This window comes from Podarcis pityusensis, assembly GCF_964106645.2.
Source record: "Podarcis pityusensis genome assembly, chromosome: 4".
NCBI classification, from domain to species: Eukaryota; Metazoa; Chordata; class Lepidosauria; order Squamata; family Lacertidae; genus Podarcis; species Podarcis pityusensis.
Window position 1 is genome coordinate 58,105,375 of NC_138027.1, and position 19,180 is coordinate 58,124,554.

Consider the following 19,180-nt stretch of genomic DNA (forward strand, 5'->3'; position numbering starts at 1 on the left):
TTGGGCACTGCTGAATACAGTAGGACTTACTTACGCATACACATGCATAGGAATGGGCTGTAAAAGCGGCTTGAAGGAGCATGAGTCAGACATAACAGGCAAGGAGAGATCCATCCAGTGCCAAGGGAGACATCCCCACATGTGTACTATTGCTTATTTGAGAACGGAGGTACAGTGGGATGGTAAGAAGGCAGTATTGCTTACTAGACAGTTATTTTATAATCCGTGGGACTTAGTTCCAAGTAAACATAGGGAAAGCTAGCCAGAACACCAGTGATTTTAATTGGTGTTTAGCTAAATTTGGAGGAAGAACATCTGCTTCAGAAATTTATAGGTTACACAAAGCACCACACTGCACTGTGTACCTTCTTAAAAAAATGTTCATCCAAAGGGAGAGTATTGATTTGCAGTCTTGCTGCAAGGACATCACAAAACAATTGGGTCTGAGTTGTGCTGAGTCCCCTGCTCTTCCCTGGAGCCAGAAGAGCCAGAATGATCCCCTTCGCTTATCCTGGCTCCTTTGTTGCAAAGCAGTTCTTGGAAAAATGTGATGCAGAGTGTAGAAGTGTAGAACAGCATTCTGCTACTAAATGTTAAAAATAGTTTAAAAGAATACTCAGAATGTGCTTCCTTCATCCATTCCTTTTTAGCAGAAGGCGTTTTCTCCTTTGTTTGCTATGTGGCTGGCCACTTCAGGTTTTAATACCACTCGAATTCCCCTTCCAGGTGATTGCAGACTCATAACAGCCTAACAGTGTTAAATGGAGTAGTAGGGATGGAACCATAGTGTACCCAGTCATAAGACAAGAATTATGATATCATGAAATTGATAGTTGAAAGACCTCACAGTCTGCAATCAGATGTATGCATTTCTCTGAGAAACTGCAGACAGATTTTAATCATGTTGATTGAGACACAGTAGAAAGATAGCATTTTGTACTAGATTAAGTTTTCTTGTTTTTATATTTTACGATCTCATGATACTTAGTCTGTCCGTTGTAAAGATCTTGGGATACCTTTGAATTTCAGATGTGAATTCAGGTGTGAATTCTACTGATATGGTGATATTCAGAACATAATTCATTGGCCTTGGGCAATAGTTTCTGATTTACACAAGGTAAAATGTAAAATGTTAATTGTTTCACCACCCACCCCCGGTTCAGAGGGGGGAGTAAAGTTTGCAATAAATCTCACAGTCTCAGATGCAGAGCTCAGATACAGTCTGCAAGCTGTGAGTGGGAGAGGAGAGGGGTTTTTTTTGCTGAAGTTTCTCCTGTTTTAATTGTGTATATAATGTGTACTGTTTAAATATGTTTTACTTATGGAGTTCTCTCAAAATAGAGGACAAAACTTTTCAGGAGTTCACAACTGAAAAGTGGTGTCTGATATTGCTGAGGCGAGTTTGGCAGGGCTATCTATCTGTTTTTCTGCTTTGAAATGCAGAGTTGCCTTGAACAATTAGCTCAGGCTGAGTTTTATTTTGGTGTGCGATAGGCAGAAGCAGGAGAGGGGGGTCGATTTCCCCTCAGGCTCACAAGCTGGAAGTTTGCTTGTTTTAGTCTGTGTCTGCATCTAGGGAGGAGATGTGTAAGGCCTTCGACAGGGCATCAATCTCACTCTAATGGGACTGATGATGGCTGGCTGGAATTGGGCCAGATTCAGCTACCAGACATTTCTGGACTGGCTAGTTCCAGGTAACAGCTCAAATGGTTTCAGTTTCAGACCATGGTAAAGAGCTGGTGTCATTATCCACACTCTGCTCAGCAAGGAGCAGGTGCCACTCCCACTCCCAGAGGGGAGAAGTATTGCCCTGAGGGGTGTTGCAGTTTGATTAGCTGGTGATATTGTCGGTGGTTGACAGTGTTTATTTAAAGTCTGTGCCAAGTAGATCTTGGGGTACCCAACAGGCGGGGTAAGCTTGTACAAGCTTTGTTTTCTGGGCTTAAGCTGGATGCTTAGTGTTTCCCATTTCCCGAGGTGAATTTCAGAAGGAGCTGACTTGTGTTTTGCATAACTAGTTGGTCAATAGTTTTGCCTACATGGTGGTGTTTATAGTCTAGTGGCAGTGAGTTCCACGGATGCTGTGTAGATGGTTTGCTCCAACAGCAGTCTAGTAATGCTGGTTAGCCTGAAGTCAGTTTCCTGCAGAGTTGAAAGCAGGAGTGTTTCGTATCCCTCTGGAGCAGTATGGGATGCAAGTGTGCAAGCTGTGCAGTCAAGTTTGAGTACAGTGCCCATAGCTATTAAATCTCCAGGAACATAGGGAGTGATGTCTGTTATTTACAGAGGGGGTTCTTGCTCTGTGCCAGAGTGGACTCGGTATTCTGGGAGGAGAATACCCAAAAGGGGAGCAATTTTCTCTGTGATCATTCTTCTTAGGCTAGTGAAGAAGCCAAGAGGTGTTCATCTCTTTTCCCAAAAGGCAGAGTCCATTTTCTCTCAAATGTGAAGGGAGGAGGGAAGTCAGAGAGAAAGAGATGAAAAGATGGTGTTCTGTGTATCACAATGTTTCCCTTACTAGGAAGTGGTGGTATGGCAGAGAAGCTAGCAATTCTAAAGTAACAAGAAAAGTAGCTGTGAAAAGGTTGCGCAAGGGTTTTCATTGTTCTTTGACCATGGGCTGTGAACAGGTGTTTTTGGCGGTGTCTCTGAGGTTCTTTGGAGCCAGGTAGTTCTTCCACATTGTAAGTGTCAGGAAGTTTGACCTGCAACTGTGTGTACAGCCAGTGGTGTCAAGACTGAGGCGGATAGCTCAGAGCCACTGGATTCTGACCTGTATCATTCTGGTATTGGAAGTTTGCTGTCTATTTCTCAATAGAGTAGACCAGATTAATTTACTTTGTTAGGGTCTTGAGTAGTGTTTGTAAGTACTCGTATTGTGGTAGCCTGGAGGGGGATGGAACATGTTTTTGTTATTTGTAGTTACTGTCTTAAGTGGTTATCCTCAAGACCCGAGGAGCTGAAGTGCTTTGTATATAGTGACTGGTCCTACTTGCAGGACTGGGAGTCAGTGTCTAGTACAGTGGTACCTCGGGTTACATACGCTTCAGGTTACATACGCTTCAGGTTACAGACTCTGCTAACCCAGAAATAGTGCTTCATAAGAACTTTGCTTCAGGATGAGAACAGAAATCTTGCTGTGGCACTGCGGCAGCAGCAGGAGGCCCCATTAGCTAAAGTGGTGCTTCAGGTTAAGAACAGTTTCAGGTTAAGTACGGACCTCCGGAACGAATTAAGTACTTAACCCGAGGTACCACTGTATGGTGTTTCAGTTTGGCGATTCCTTAGTGTGGTGGACGTCCAGGAAGCAAACTGATTGCTGCTGGTGTGTAACCAAATCTTAGTTTTTCAGAGACATGCTGAATTGGTTAAAATGTTGGGGTTTTGCAGTGCATGATGTGTAAGTACTCCTTACATGGTCATGGTCCCAATTGTTTCTGTAAAAATGAGGGGGGGTGTTGATATTCTCTCTCTCTCTGTGAGAATCATTTGTTCCAGAAACAGAAGAAGTTTCAAGAAGCAGCAGAAGGCTGAGATTGTTTTGTCTGTGCAAGGACAGTTTCTGTGGGAACTGTTCTTTGGACAGGTGCAGTGTGACAGGAAATGCTGATAACAGTGATTCTGTGTAACTTGTTGTGAGTCTCTTGCTTGTGCCTTGCGGTGAGAGAAGCAGAGAGAGAGTCTTGGGCTCTTGTTGGACTCTAAGCATGCCTTGACCATGGCAGTGGTGAATGCCTGTATATATTTGCTACCAATACGCTTTTATGCCTGTCAAGTAAACCTTCTACATTTGACTGAATCTTTCTGGTGTTCATGAGTGTTGATTGCCTACTTCAACCCTGAAGACACTTTCAAGGAAGGAGCTGCATTGAGATGTAACGTATGGATACAAGCACACATAGGCAGCGAAAGTGATCGGATCCAGTCCTTCTACATCATCCATCAGAGCTTGATGAATTGATCCAACAATCGCAAAGTCCAGCGTCCCAAAATCCTTTTTCCAAGCACATGTAAAAGAAACAAAGAAGTGTGGAATTCACCAATAAATGCTATCAAATATCTTGTATAGTGTCTGCCCCATGACTAACTGTTCTAAGGCTCAGTCATTTAGTGTCTCTAGAATATTTACCACTCTGTCCTGACTGGAACACACATGTACCCAGTCTATGTGAGGGTAATTGAAGTCACCTATTACTGCAGCGTTTCCTCCTTTGGATGCCTCCCTGATTTCATTCTCCATCTCAATATCACTCTGAGCATTTTGGTCAAGGGGTGATAGCACACCACCAGTATTAAATCAATCTTGGGGGGCTGCATCACCAACCACAGTGATTTTATGGAGGAGTCTTCCCCATTGGGGATTTTTAGCTTGTTCGACTCTATATTGTCTTTTGATGTACAGAACAACACTTATTGCCTGTATGCCTTCTTCCTGTAGAGTTTGTATCCACAGACAAGATGTCCCACCATTCTCTTCATTCCACCACTCTATAAAAACTGTATTCCAAGGCCAAGCATTCCAGTTCATCCATCTTGGCTTGGAGGCTTCTAGCATTAGCATATATACATTTACATATAGTATATCTCTTCAAATGTCTTCGGAGCTTGCATTTTAGGCTATTGAGCTTTGGCTTCTGTGCATTGCTAACACATGCCCCGTAATCTGAATGCCTAGTTCTATCCCTCCGCCATTTAAACTATCATAAAGTTTTCCATCTTCATCCTTCATTCTAAACCACACCCTCCTCTGCTCCTGTTGGCTTTCCCCCTGCAAGCAGTTTAAAACTTGCTCTGCCACCTTTGTGATTATTCATTGTGTTCTGCATATTTTCTCATTATTCCGAAACCTTTGTCTCTTTGGCAAAAACCATGAAAGCTTTGTTTTGATATTATTATCAATTTTAAGTGTTGGAGGTTTATAGGAAAACTTAATGGATAGTTCTCCCTGACAAGCGAGAAGGCCTTTTCAGTTAAGCTCCTCAACTGTAGAATACTCTTCCCAGCGAAGTCCACCCATCCAGCCATCCTTGGCTGACATATTTTTGGTGCCAGATTAAAAAAAAACACATTTTCCCCTGTGGTTTTTGATGGACTGTGATAATGTTGCAGTCAGTATGCTTTGAAAGCTTCCAGCGGCTTTTACAGAGTGGGATTGCCTTGTATAATTTTTCTGAATTGGCATGTGTTTTTGTATGAATGTGTCAATAGTACTGTAATATATTTATGTTTGTGGTTTTTAAATATGCTGTATGTTGCTGGAGACCAAATAAATAAATAAATAAATACCGTATTTTTCGCACCATTGGACGCACCGGAGCAAAGGACGCACCTAGTTTTTAGAGGAGGAAAACAAGTAAAAAATATTCTGAATCAAATGTTGTATAAACTACTGTATTTAATAAACAACCAGTATATCAGAATCATATTACAGCCATGTAAAGTGAACAGCAGTCAACAATGGCATTAAGAACCATCATCACTGTCATTATTAAATGAAGGGAGACTTTAAAGTTTGAGTACTCTTCTAGTCTTCTGTGAACCCCAAGAACTCATCACTGCTAGTGTCAGAATTTGTGGAGCTCAGTTGCTCACAATCACTGACATCACTTTCTTCGCTATCTTCATGTAAAATACCATCTTCGTTACCATCCAAAGCATTGCTAATGCCACATTTTTTGAATGACCGGACAACGATTTCCTCCTTCACCGAGTGCCATGATGTTTTCACCCATTCACAAACTTGAGTGATAGTGGGCCTCTTCATTCGTCCAGTGGGTGTTAGATCATGATTACCAGCAGCCATCCATTTGTTCCACTCTTCTCGCATAAAGATCTTAAATGGCTTGTTGATGGAAACATCGAGAGGTTGCAACTGGCTGGTAAGACCTCCAGGAATTACAGCTAGATGAGTCTTCACTTCTTTAAAGCACTTTTTTGTAGTTTCGCTAATATGTGCTCTAAACTGGTCAAGTACTAATAAGGCAGGTTTTTTCAAAAGCCCTCCAGGACGTTTGGACCACACTTTTTCAACCCATACTCTCATTCCATTTTCGTCCATCCATCCTTTCTCATGAACATGTACAACCACTCCTCGTGGAATCACTTCTTTTGGAAATGTTTTCCTTTTGAAAATTAACATGGGTGGCAATTTGGTGCCATCTGCACAGCAAGACAACACAACAGTGTAATGGGTTTTCTCATGCCCAGAGGTTTTCACGGCGATAGTTTTGGCACCTTTCAGATCAACAGTCCTATTAGATGGCACATCAAAGGTTAGCGGGACTTCATCCATATTCCCAATCTGGCCAATTTCAAATCCATTTCTCTTCCTAGCATCAATTACAAATTTATGAAAAGACAGAATCTTAGATTCATATTCTTCTGGCATTTTTTGTGCAGTTCTAGTTTTAGTGCGCATAGCAAGGCCACATCGCTTCATAAATCTGTAGCACCATGATGGTGAGCCAGTAAAATCGTGAATGCCTTTCTCTAAAGCAATGCGTTTGGCTTCATATATTATCATTTTTGTAGAGACTGCGAAGCCTTTATTCCGCTGTTTTGTGATCCATTCTTTCATGGCAATGTCCATCTGTGGCCACTTTGCAGCATGTCCACGAAAAGTGTGCTTGCTTTTGTCTGCTTTTTGCAGCTGATCCTCCTGTTTCCTCCACCGTCTTATCATTTTTTCAGTTGGAGGTGGTCCAAAATGTCTCTCTGCTGCTCTGTTTCCATGCTCCTTAGCATATTTTACTACCTCTAGTTTAAAAGGAATCTTATATGCTAGTCTTTTCTGCTTTATCATCCTTATCAGAATGGGGGAGGTTTTCTGCAAGAAAATACAGTGGTAAGGAACTGTCAGTAATGTACAGTACAGTATCTCCAATGTTTACTATTGGGCGCTTAACTGCCCCCCCCCCCAATATTTTTAAGTTGGAAGAGGGAGGGAGAGAGGGAGGGAGGGAGGGAGGGAGGGAAGGAAGGGAGAGGGAGAGCTCAGCCTGTGGGTCCCCAGATGTTGTTGGACTACAACTCCTATTTTCCCTCAACTCCCATCTTCCCTGAGCTCTGGCCTTGCTACCTAGAGGCGTTCACATCTGGGGACCCACAGGTTGAGAAGGGCTGAATTGTTGTATGTGAGGTGGGGCTTTACTGCCCCCCCCCAATATTTTATTTAAGGTGGAAGAGGGAGGGAGGGAGGGAAAGAAGGAAGAGAGAGGGAGAGCTCAGCCTGTGGGTCCCCAGATGTTGTTGGACTACAACTCCTATCATCCCTCAACTCGCATCTTCCCTGAGCTCTGGCCTTGCTACCTAGAGGCGTTCACATCTGGGGACCCACAGGTTGAGAAGGGCTGAATTGTTGTATGTGAGGTGGGGCTTTACTGCCCCCCCAATATTTTATTTAAGGTGGAAGAGGGAGGGAGGGAGGGAAAGAAGGAAGAGAGAGGGAGAGCTCAGCCTGTGGGTCCCCAGATGTTGTTGGACTACAACTCCTATCATCCCTCAACTCCCATCTTCCCTGAGCTCTGGCCTTGCTACCTAGAGGCGTTCACATCTGGGGACCCACAGGTTGAGAAGGGCTGAATTGTTGTATGTGAGGTGGGGCTTTACTGCCCCCCCCCAATATTTTATTTAAGGTGGAAGAGGGAGGGAGGGAAAGAAGGAAGAGAGAGGGAGAGCTCAGCCTGTGGGTCCCCAGGTGTTGTTGGACTACAACTCCTATCATCCCTCAACTCGCATCTTCCCTGAGCTCTGGCCTTGCTACCTAGAGGCGCTCACATCTGGGGACCCACAGGTTGAGAAGGGCTGAATTGTTGTATGTGAGGTGGGGCTTTACTGCCCCCCCCAATATTTTATTTAAGGTGGAAGAGGGAGGGAGGGAGGGAAAGAAGGAAGAGAGAGGGAGAGCTCACATTTCTGGATGACTGTGGAGTGCAGCTGCCTTGCCTCGTGGAACCGGAGCAAAAGGAGGAAATGCTGGGAATTACCGGCACAATAACCTGGGAGGGGGGGCGGAAGGGGATGTCCAAGTCTTCCGTCTCATTGTAAAGGGCTTCCCCAGCCAGCCCCCTAGAGCGGCTCAGGGAGGTCCCCAGCCAGCCCCCTAGAGCGGCTCAGGGACGGAGGGCAAGTTAGAAGCAGCCTCTCCGCTGCGCGCTGAGCGCCCTGAGCTCCTCCGACTCAATGGGGAAGCCCAGGGCTTCCCCAGCCAGCTCCCTAGAGCGGCTCAGGGACGGAGGGCAAGTTAGAAGCAGCCTCTCCGCTGCGCGCTGAGCGCCCTGAGCTCCTCCGACTCAATGGGGAAGCCCAGGGCTTCCCCAGCCAGCTCCCTAGAGCGGCTCAGGGACGGAGGGCAAGTTAGAAGCAGCCTCTCCGCTGCCCGCTGAGCGCCCTGAGCTCCTCCGACTCAATGGGGAAGCCCAGGGCTTCCCCAGTCAGCCCCCTAGAGCGGCTCAGGGACGGAGGGCAAGTTAGAAGCAGCCTCTCCCTGCGCGCTGAGCGCCCCGAGCTCCTCCGACTCAATGGGGAAGCCCAGGGCTTCCCCAGCCAGCCCCCTAGAGCGGCTCAGGGAGGTCCCCAGCCAGCCCCCTAGAGTGGCTCAGGGACAGAGGGCAAGTTAGAAGCAGCCTCTCCGCTGCGCGCTGAGCGCCCTGAGCTCCTCCGACTCAATGGGGAAGCCCAGGGCTTCCCCAGCCAGCTCCCTAGAGCGGCTCAGGGACGGAGGGCAAGTTAGAAGCAGCCTCTCCGCTGCCCGCTGAGCGCCCTGAGCTCCTCCGACTCAATGGGGAAGCCCAGGGCTTCCCCAGTCAGCCCCCTAGAGCGGCTCAGGGACGGAGGGCAAGTTAGAAGCAGCCTCTCCCTGCGCGCTGAGCGCCCCGAGCTCCTCCGACTCAATGGGGAAGCCCAGGGCTTCCCCAGCCAGCCCCCTAGAGCGGCTCAGGGAGGTCCCCAGCCAGCCCCCTAGAGTGGCTCAGGGACAGAGGGCAAGTTAGAAGCAGCCTCTCCGCTGCGCGCTGAGCGCCCTGAGCTCCTCCGACTCAATGGGGAAGCCCAGGGCTTCCCCAGTCAGCCCCCTAGAGCGGCTCAGGGAGGGAGGGCAAGTTAGAAGCAGCCTCTCCCTGCGCGCTGAGCGCCCTGAGCTCGTAGCACTGAATGGGGAATCCCAGGGCTTCCCCCAGCCGCCCACGCAGCCTCTCAGCTGCTTGTCGGGCTGAAGGGGGAAGCCCGGGGTTTCCCCAGCCGCCCACGCAGCCTCTCAGCTGCTTGTCGGGCTGAAGGGGGAAGCCCGGGGTTTCCCCAGCCGCCCACGCAGCCTCTCCGCTGCAACCTGAGCTTGGAGGGGCTGGAGGGGGAAGTCCCAGGACCACACATTCGCTCCATAGGACGCACAGACTTTTCCCCTTAGTTTTTAAAGGAAAAAATGTGCGTCCAATGGTGCGAAAAATACGGTAAATGCTCCTAAATACTCTTAAAAAATTATAACTTTCATAATCATTACGATGACTTATTCCCCATGTTGACTCTCTTCTCCACCACTGCCCTGAATCTCCTCCCCACTCACTGCAATGCTAATATTTCAGACATAGGGCCACTTTTTCAGGGCTTGCAGTTATTCAAATATCAAGCTGTAAAACCGCTTCTAGTTAGATGTGGATGGTTGCATTTTATCTATGTGTGTATTCAGTTATTGGATTTATAACACACCTTTCTACTCTTAAAAGGCAGTTCACAATACTATCTGAAAAATTCAGTTTAAATGCAGTTTAAAATCAAACTATACCTTTACAAGCTAAACTAAAAACATAGCACAGCACCACTGTACATCAGGCAGATTAAGCACTCTGGCAGAAGGCAAACCAAATGGTTGCCTAAATGAAAACTTATTAACTTGGCAATAGAATGCCATAGGAGATGAGGCCAGATGAGTCTCTTGAGGCACTGAGTTCCACTGACCAGGAGCAGCTACAGAGAATGTAAAAGAAACACGCTGCACAAAGAAAAACAGCATGTTAATATTGAACCAAGGCTAAATCCTCTGATATGTTAATTTTATATATTTTTTCTTTTTTTAAGATGGAGAAGTATTCAAATATGTGATACTGTTTGAATTTTCTGATGAAGCCTGAAAGAGATTCAGCAGTTGTTTCTGTCAAATGTATAAACTGGTCCGGTGATTTTGGGAGTTAGAATTAATTTCTTTTATTTGGCTGTGACTACTGTTAGCTTTTGGTTCACAGTTCATTTCTTAGGAATGCAGACTGATAGATTTCAGTAAAAGTACATATTTATAATATGTTGGAATACAAGTATTAAGAGAATATCATTTTTTCTTATCTCTTTAAAGTGCTATAACTTTTTCTGCTTTTAGAATTGTTATTATTATTCTTTTGGGGGTCTCAATTTTTCATATCAGCAACAGTATTTTCCATATCAAGTAACTTTAGTGTAATGTTAGAGGTTGGAATATATGATATTAACTTCATTTCCTCTTCAATACAGGAACAATTCTTCGGCGTCATCGGGTTCCACTTCCGCCTCCTAATGAAGATCAGTTCTATACTGTAGATAATTTCAACATCGATACAGAGCTAATCTTTTATGGTCGAAGATATAGGATTATAGACTGTGATCAATTCACCAAAAACTTTTTGAGGAAAATGGGAGTCAGATTGAACTGTCCAGTAAAGTGTCCAGATGATCCCTATACCAAAGAACGTCAGAAGGTTAGCTCTAGCAGTCCTGGTTAAGTACATGCTTGGTTGCATTGCCCAAACAGTTGGAATGTTTGTTTATAGCATGCTTATGATGAAACCCCTTCTCGTACAGGTGACAGGATGCTGTTAGCGGCTCCCGGCTGGTTGCCCAGGAAAGTATAAAGACAAGGAAAAGTTTCTTACCATCCTTTTTTATTTCAGTCTTTATAGAGAGAGGCTATAGAACCCAGTCTCTTGGATAATGTTGTTGTCCTGAGTGAATCTCTACCCCCCGTCTCTCCCACTTCCTCATTTATCATTCTCATCATCTCCTCTATGGGTGCTGCTACATGCTCTGTCTTTGAGCTCTTTGCTTTCCTACTTTTAAGGCTTGCCAGGTTCTGGGAGATGGAGAGTCTGGAATGCTTTCTAATGACAACATGTCAGCTGGGTATTTTTCTGGGTCTCCCATGATTTCCCAGCTCTCCCCCTCATCTGCCTCTGAGCTGCTACAGTGGTACCTCTAGTTACGGACTTAATTCATTCTGGAGGTCCGTTCTTAACCTGAAACTATTCTTAACTAGAGGCGTGCTTTCGCTAATGGGGGCTCTTGCTGCCGCTGCGCCGCTGGCACACAATTTCCGTTCTCATCCTGGGGCAAAGTTCTCAACTCGAGGTACGTCTTCCAGGTTAGCGGAGTTTGTAACCTGAAGCGTTTGTAACCTGAGGCGTTTGTAACTCGAGGTACCACTGTACTTCCCTCAAACACCTGTTGTAAATCTATACTCTCTTCCTCCTCCTTGGGAGGGCCAGGATTCCTCCTCTGCCCAGTCCCTGACAACAGGGGATTTCAAATTCAGAGTTGTTAACATTGTGAATTTATTTTATTTTAGAAGAAAAACAAATCCAGAATGTGCCGGTTAAGGTAAAAAGCTTATCTGAACAGGCCACATAATGTAATAATTCCACAATCCCATGCATATTTATTCAGACGTTAGATCTATTGTATTCAATGGAGCTTATGCCTCCCAGGAAGCAGTAAGTTGTATGGTGGGGCAGAGCTGCAGAGCTATCCTCCTGACACCATCGTCACTGCTACTGGAGGGTACTGGGATGGGGTAGGATGGCAGTGGAGTTGAGTGAGCTGCTGAATTGAGTCTACCAGTGCATCTATGCAGCCCTGGACTCAGCATCATCTAGGCAAGCTGCAGCGATGCTTGTGCTGAGAAGGCTCTGCCCCATCACACAGGCCACTGCTGATCCCAGATAACTGTGCATAAGATTTCAGCCTAAAACTGTTGAGCACATTTCTCGACTTGAATTCTGTTCTCTTCATAATGGAGAGCAGATTATGGATGCAAAATAGCACGCAATTTGTGTCTGCATAGTGTTATATTTACCATTGATGTAAAATCCAGTGTTTTCAATTCATCCGGTGATGAATGAGACTATTAAAATCTGGTTTCCTTCTTTCATTTTGCTTTGTGCATAGCATACTACTGTAATCGGTAGACATTAGTGGCTATTGTGAAATAAGGTGCATTTATATAGTATACTGCTGTCATATGTAAATAAATATTGAACAGCAGATTAGTGAAAACTGTAAAAGTAGAAAAGAAAATGCTTATAATTATCTTTTAACACTGCAGTTCTGTGTAGGTACCTGGGAATAAACTCTATTGAACACAATGAGGCTTCCTTCTGAGTTGAACTTCACAATCTTGTACAGTACATGTTATGTGAAATTGTTTTTCTTTGAATTTATTTATTTAAAATGTATATACCATATTCCCTGCTATGAACTTGTCATCCAAAATGGTGTTTAATGAACAGTAAACCCAAAGCTCCCTGAAAAAGCAATATGATTTGTTACTTTAATCAATTTATTGCTCTGGTCAAAGGGACACACACACAGACCCTATTCCCCATCTTTTTGAGACCTTTCAACTGATGATCAAAAAGGTTTTTGCAGTTTATTATTTAAGCTCCCCAGAGCCTTTGCAGAACTGGTTATGTATACAGATCAGTGCTATTTGAGCTGAAAATCTTGATTAATTCAGTAATAAATGTGACTAGTTGACATATAGGTACCCCATCTCATGTTCGCATAAATACCATTTGCAGAAAAGAAGGAGAGCAGACACAGGGATGTGCTCTCTTTCTGGTAGAGATGAATTCTAAAAAAAATAATCTTGAATGTTTACTGATGTCTAATGCCTGCTTGTCTATAATACCATTATATGGCAAGGGTAGCCTTGTCAGATAAACAGTCATTTAGATGATAGTAACCCATATGGTTGAACTGATGGAGATTTAATGTGGGCTCATAAGATCTGGATTCATTGGCCTTAAGTGCTGGAGAAATGATGGGCTGTTGGCAGGATGGTGGGGCTAAGAGACTGGAGCTCTGGGTAGGCAATGAGGCTAAGGAGAGGACACTGAATAAGGAGGGGACACAGGAGGTAGGGAACTGAAAGATGGTCCAGTGTCAGAGTGGATAAAGGGATGAGGACCTAGTAGGCGACCCTTGGCCTTAGAAGCAGAAACCTAAGGGAAAGATGGATGGAAGCAAGAGGGGGTTGCAATAATAGGTGCCCCAAGGAAATGAGGTTGCTGAAAGATCCCATCCAGTTCCCAGGGATAGGAATTGTTGTGTTCTGTTCACATGGAATAGAGTAGGGATTGATGAATAAGAAATCTAGGGAGGTGCAAGTCAAGTCGCTGAAGGAAGAATGGGCTGATAAGCACAATACGAAAAAAGGAGAGATGAGGAAAGGTCCCATGTTATGGCTGAAAACCACTCATTTCACAAACGCACTAGTTTATCCTGCAGGATACCTGTAAGGAACCAGAGGGCCTGCGAAACTGAGGGAAAGGATACCTAAATTTCTTGTACCTGAGGGAAAACTAGGGAAAGACGTTGGAAAATAAAGCAGTGGATTGGAGTATGGGACTAAAGTTGGAGCCTGAAGGGGAAATAAAAAGGAATTTAGCTAGCAGAGACCAAAGAAAGAACGATGATGATGAAAAGGGTGAAGAGGGACATAGGAAATGGGTGTCAAGGGAAGAGTAGTAAGAGATAATGGAGTGGAGGAAAGAAGAGATTGGAAGAGGAGAAAGTTCAGACTACAGAGCTGAAGTAATGGGAAGTGAGATACTGAAGTAATGGGAAGTGAAGTAATGGGAAGTGAGAGGAGGAGGGAAAGAGATTCTTTGGTAACAGCTAGACAACACATGGTTGGGGAAATTGAACAATTTATGAAGAGGTACATATAGAAGCAGAGAGCTAAGGAAATGATTGTGGGGAAATGGGTTGTAGAGACACGGGCAATAAGCAGCTGAAATTTTTCCTACTGTTCTGCAACTCCCTTGTGACCAAAGGTTGAGTAGCTGTGATGTCAGAGAATATTCTCATATATTCTTATTCCTGAGTAGAGAGATTAAGTCATGGAATGTTGAAAATCAGGGTAGCATCCGCCAGGAAAAGCAGATAGTCATTGAGTGTTGCGGGAAAAGCATACCTAGGTTCTAGGGTACAAGAACCAGAAAGGCATTGTAAAGTTGTAAACTATACCAGCTGCACTGGCTCCCGGTGGAGTACAGGATCAGGTTTAAGGTGCTGGTTTTAACCTTTAAAGCCCTATACGGCCTAGGGCCCTCGTACCTACGGGACCGCCTCTCCTGGTATGCCCCACAGAGGAACCTACGGTCTGCAAATAAAAACATCCTGAAGGTCCCAGGCCTCAGAGAGGTTAGGCTGGCCTCAACTAGAGCCAGGGCTTTCTCGGCTGCGGCTCCAATCTGGTGGAACGCTCTGTCACAAGAGACCAGGGCCCTGCGGGACCTGACATCTTTCCGCAAGGCCTGCAAGACAGAGTTGTTCCACCGGGCCTTTGGTCAGGGCCCAGCCTGACTCCCTCCTCTGGCAACCTGCACAGAACTTTGCTTAACGGTTGCCATTAATTTGATTTTAATTAATTTTTATAATGAAATGTTTTAGAATGTTGGATTATTTGATTGTTTGATTATTTGTTTGTTGTTAGCCGCCCTGAGCCTGGCTTTGGCTGGGGAGGGCGGGATATAAATAAAATTTATTATTATTATTATTATTGTTGTTATGAATGTGTCACAGGAAGATGTGAGCTAGATTTTACTTACTGATGCAAAATTAGCTGTTGAGTGTAGGCCTTCAGGTCTCTAAAATAAATAAATAAATTGCAAAAAAGCCCCCAGTATATGAAACTTTTGCTTTGTCCATCTATATATCCCTTGTAGTACAATTTCAATTCAATTGTTTTCCTGCTGATCCCACTGAATGTTTTGGTAGACATTTTGTTTTGCTGAATGAGGGTGTAATGTATTCATAGCAAGTTTGTTTTAAAGCCTGGGAGAGAAACATAGTGATAAATAAATACTCCAGAGAGAGATTAAGTAGAATAAATCTCCTGATCTGTCATATATTGGCCAAGCTTAACCTGCCTTCTACATTTTACTGATGACCTTCAGTGTCGTTTGTCAGAAACCTAGCTGTAGTCTAAAACATTAGCATGAACATGCAGAATTATTATAGTTCCAATTTGTAATATATTTTGGGATGACAACAATCTGACTTTTGAATGGCAACCTTCTGAATGGCAAATTTTATTGTGATCCTAGTTTAAGCATATTGATACTAGTAACGTTTAGATGCATTTAATTCCACTTTCTATGGTATTGTTTGTCCTGTCTTATGCCAGCACTACAGTTCTTTTGCAGGATGACATGAGGCAAAAGGAATCAGAAACTGTAGGAAGAGGGTGGTGATCCTTTGTCCTTTGCGAACTGCAAATTTTGATAAATAAATAAAAATATTTTGCACTGCAAAATGATGACAATAAGCCACAGAGCATAGCTTTATATTGCCTTAATTGGATTACAGTGCAATCTCCTGTATGTCTGTTTACTTCTGAGTAAGACATGTAGGTAGTTATTAGTAGACATGTATGGAATTGCATTGTTAATCTTCCTCCCTTATCCGTTCCTCTGTCTCTAAAAGGAATTGTGATGGAACTGTTTTTAGTTGAACTGCATATAACAACTGCTGGGGAAGCTATATTTCTATTTATATTGCCATTGTTATTTATTTACCATACTTGGTGTTTTAGCTGGCATGTAAAATAACTGACTGGGAATGTATATCTTAAGCCCAGCTAAATCGGGCAAATCTAACTGTGATCTATTCTCCAGGAGGACTGCTGCGTCAGTCCATGGCAGATTTAGAGAACTGTTCATCTCTCTGTTATAATAATGCACTGTAGAATATAACTCCTTTAACAGTATATTTCACTGATAAGTGAGTGGCGCCTGTAGTATATTTTAGCTCTGTGTGTTGGCATTTATACTCCACTTTTCTTGAAAACTAAACTTAAAGCTGTTATCAATAAAACAGGCAAGTTACAAAGAACAATCGCCCCCCGAAAGACAACATAAAAATTAGACACAGAAGAAAGACATGAAAAGCATAGTAGTAGTCAATAACACTGATGTGGTATGGTGTTTAGAGCGTTAGACAAGGATCTGGGAGGCTCAGATTCAAATCTCCATTTCACCATGATGCTCACTGGGTGGACATGTTCCAGTGATCATCTCTCAGCCTAAACTACCTCACAGAGTTGTTAGGAGGATGAAATGGGGTGGGGGTTAAAACCATGCATGCCATCTTGAAGGGAAAAGTGGAGATGTACATGTAGCAATGAGCAATGAATTAAATAAACACAAGCAATCCATAAACCCCATATAATGGGAAACTTGCTCTGTGTGTTCCCACCAAATGAAGTGAGGGAAAGGGCCTTCTCAATGGTGGCACCCTAGATTCACCTTCTTTATGGGTTGTTTTCCCCCCTCCACCAAGTGAACACCTACCATATTGTTACTTTTTATGTCTTCATCTCTTTGTATCTTGTGAAATATCTGTTTAACAACAGCAATATCGGTTTGTTATGGTCATCTATAATACAAGGTATAATGATTTATTGTCTGTCTGTGAAATTCAGAGTCCCTGCACTCTGTATACTCATTCCCTTTAGCAGCACTTTCAGGTCCCCAGGCCCTGTGAGAAACTTTCCTCAGAGTACTGACATCATCTAGGTTATTACTTGCATCATGCTTTTATTCCATCTTTCCTTCAAGGAGCATAGGCTGGTTTACCTGGAATTTGTTCCACTTTTGCTTCACGACAACTTTGTTCAATGGACAGAGAGATAGTGACTTGTCCAAGGCCACCCACTAAGTTTCATGGCTGAGCAAAAAGATTTTAGTTCAGCTCCTCCTGGCCAAAGTCCAGAGCTCTTATTTACTACACTGCTTTGGCTATTAGCCTGCTATATCCACAGCTCTCCTACCACTTACGTCCTTCCCAACTAAACTAAATTCTCTCTTTCCTCACAGCTGTTGCATTAGTTTTTAATGTTTTATGATGATTACTTTTCGAGTTTGCAACATCAAGGCAGATTAACCAGTGGCTGGGACCCGTGTGCTGATAGGGAGGCAAAAAGATCTCCTTTCCCATCCCTTCTTATCTTGGATCCCTGCTTCCTCCTCGACTCCTTTCCCAGTCTTCCTCTTGCCCCTTCTGCATTTTGCTTCTGTGATGTCACAATATCAGCAGTAAGTGTTCTGAAGAAATTAGAAGGTGGAGGTAGTTCTCTTTGCTTTGTGCTTCCTTCATTCTTCCTTTCCTCTGCCCCCAGTTCACCCAGGTTTATTTCATTGTAATTTGAAGGTAAAAGTTCAGCCTTCTGAAAGTACACAAGCTTATTCTGATGCTACTCGTACAATGCCTAGGGCAGGGGTAGGCAATGTAGTAACCTTCAGGTGTTTTGGATTACAACTCTCATCCCTGGTGTTGACCATGCTGGCTGAGGCTGATGGGAGCTGTAGTCCACAACTTCTGGAGGGCACCATGGACTTCCCATAGGCTGTTTTGTCTCATCACTAGGATGTTCCAGCTCTGGACATGAACAATTTCTTCTTCACATATTTTCTTTCCCAGCCCTTCCACCCACCGCTCCTGACTCTCTTTTGTCCTTCTCTCTGCCATCTCCATTTCATGCTCTCCCTGATCTAACAAGTTATGTTATTAATTTTAAAGAATACTGACAGGTCCCCTTCGAGAACAGAAAACCCCCCAGTTGATTAATAAGGACTGCACAGTTTAGTTTATTGTTTAGTATTGTTTTATATGGGGAGGACAAACTTCAGGAAGAAAAAAAGCCATACCTTTTACCCCTTCCACAGGTAATTACATAGCTAAAAATAAAATGTCGCCTGATGGTAAGGTAGTCATAGAAGTATTGCTATTTACTGAGGGTTTTCAGTTTTATAAATTGGTGTTAAAAGTGGATTTCAAGCACCTCACTTTACGGAAACTGTTTTAATGTGAAAATGTTATTCAGATGCTTGTTTACATTGAGCATATATTCCACCTGCCTAACCCAATTGACATATACCCCAGCATTGTGAAAATCCTGAATGACTCGTCACAAGGAGCAACAGAGAGTGGGCGTTCCTGGCTCCAACCCTTGTGGCTCCTGTAAGGAATACATTTTTAAAAGCTGCTGAAATGTTTAGAAATAATGCTTATCATGAAAACGAGATGTTTCTGTACATAAGAAAAGCTTTCATCTCTTCTCTCCTGACCTGCAGTTGATAGATAGTATGAAACCTTTACGTCCATATGAGCGCTTTGATACACTTCAACAATTTCTGGAGCATGACGGACACGTTTTACGTTTTTACGGTGTTTGGGATGACACTGAAAGCATGTTTGGGGATGTCCGAGAAGTGGTGCTACATTATTTTTTGGCTGATGACACCATTGAAATAAAAGAAGTGATACCACTGAATTCAGGTCGGGATGCCGTGCCTTTATTCCTCAATAGGAAGAAGCTACCCAAGGTAAATTATATATATATGAAAACTATGGGTGGTAGTCATTATTCATTTGTTTCCTAAGATGACTGGGGTGTATTAGGTGCCAACTACCCACCTGTGGTCCATGTTCTATTCATTTCCATGAATAGAACATGAGAAGAGCGGTGCTGAATCAGGCCAAAGGTCCAAAGGTCCATTGAGTCCAGCACCCTGCTATCCATAGTGACTAATCAGCTTCCCTGAGTAAAAGTCAAGACCACTTTTGCAGGGAGGCTAAGAGTTTCCCCCCATGTTGGAAAGTTCTACTTTAGGAAGGGCCATAGTTCAGTGGTAGAGCATCTATTTTACATGCAGAAAGTCCTAGGTTCAATCCCCAGCATCTCTGAGTAGACCTGGTAGAGTCCCCTGTCTGAAATCCTGGAGAGCAACTGCTAGTCACTATTTATAGTACTGAGCTGGGTGGACCAATGATTCGACTCAGTATAAGGTAGTTTCTGATCTGTTCCCAGAAGTGAACTTAGGGGAGTGAGACTGGTTTGGCTGCACTGGGTGCAGAGCCCTGGGGGCACTGCAGGAGG

At 43.9% G+C, this 19,180-nt stretch overlaps 1 protein-coding gene across 1 annotated transcript in view; it reads left to right on the plus strand.

Annotated features, from left to right (window-relative positions):
• The window catches only part of EFHC2 (EF-hand domain containing 2), a 58,072-nt gene that overhangs the window by 13,225 nt on the left and 25,667 nt on the right, over positions 1–19,180 (plus strand). The window contains exons 4-5 of the mRNA XM_081003632.1: positions 10,498–10,721; positions 18,375–18,626. Coding sequence (XP_080859758.1) covers positions 10,498–10,721; positions 18,375–18,626 — 476 coding nt within the window. The remainder of the gene's footprint in view (positions 1–10,497; positions 10,722–18,374; positions 18,627–19,180) is intronic.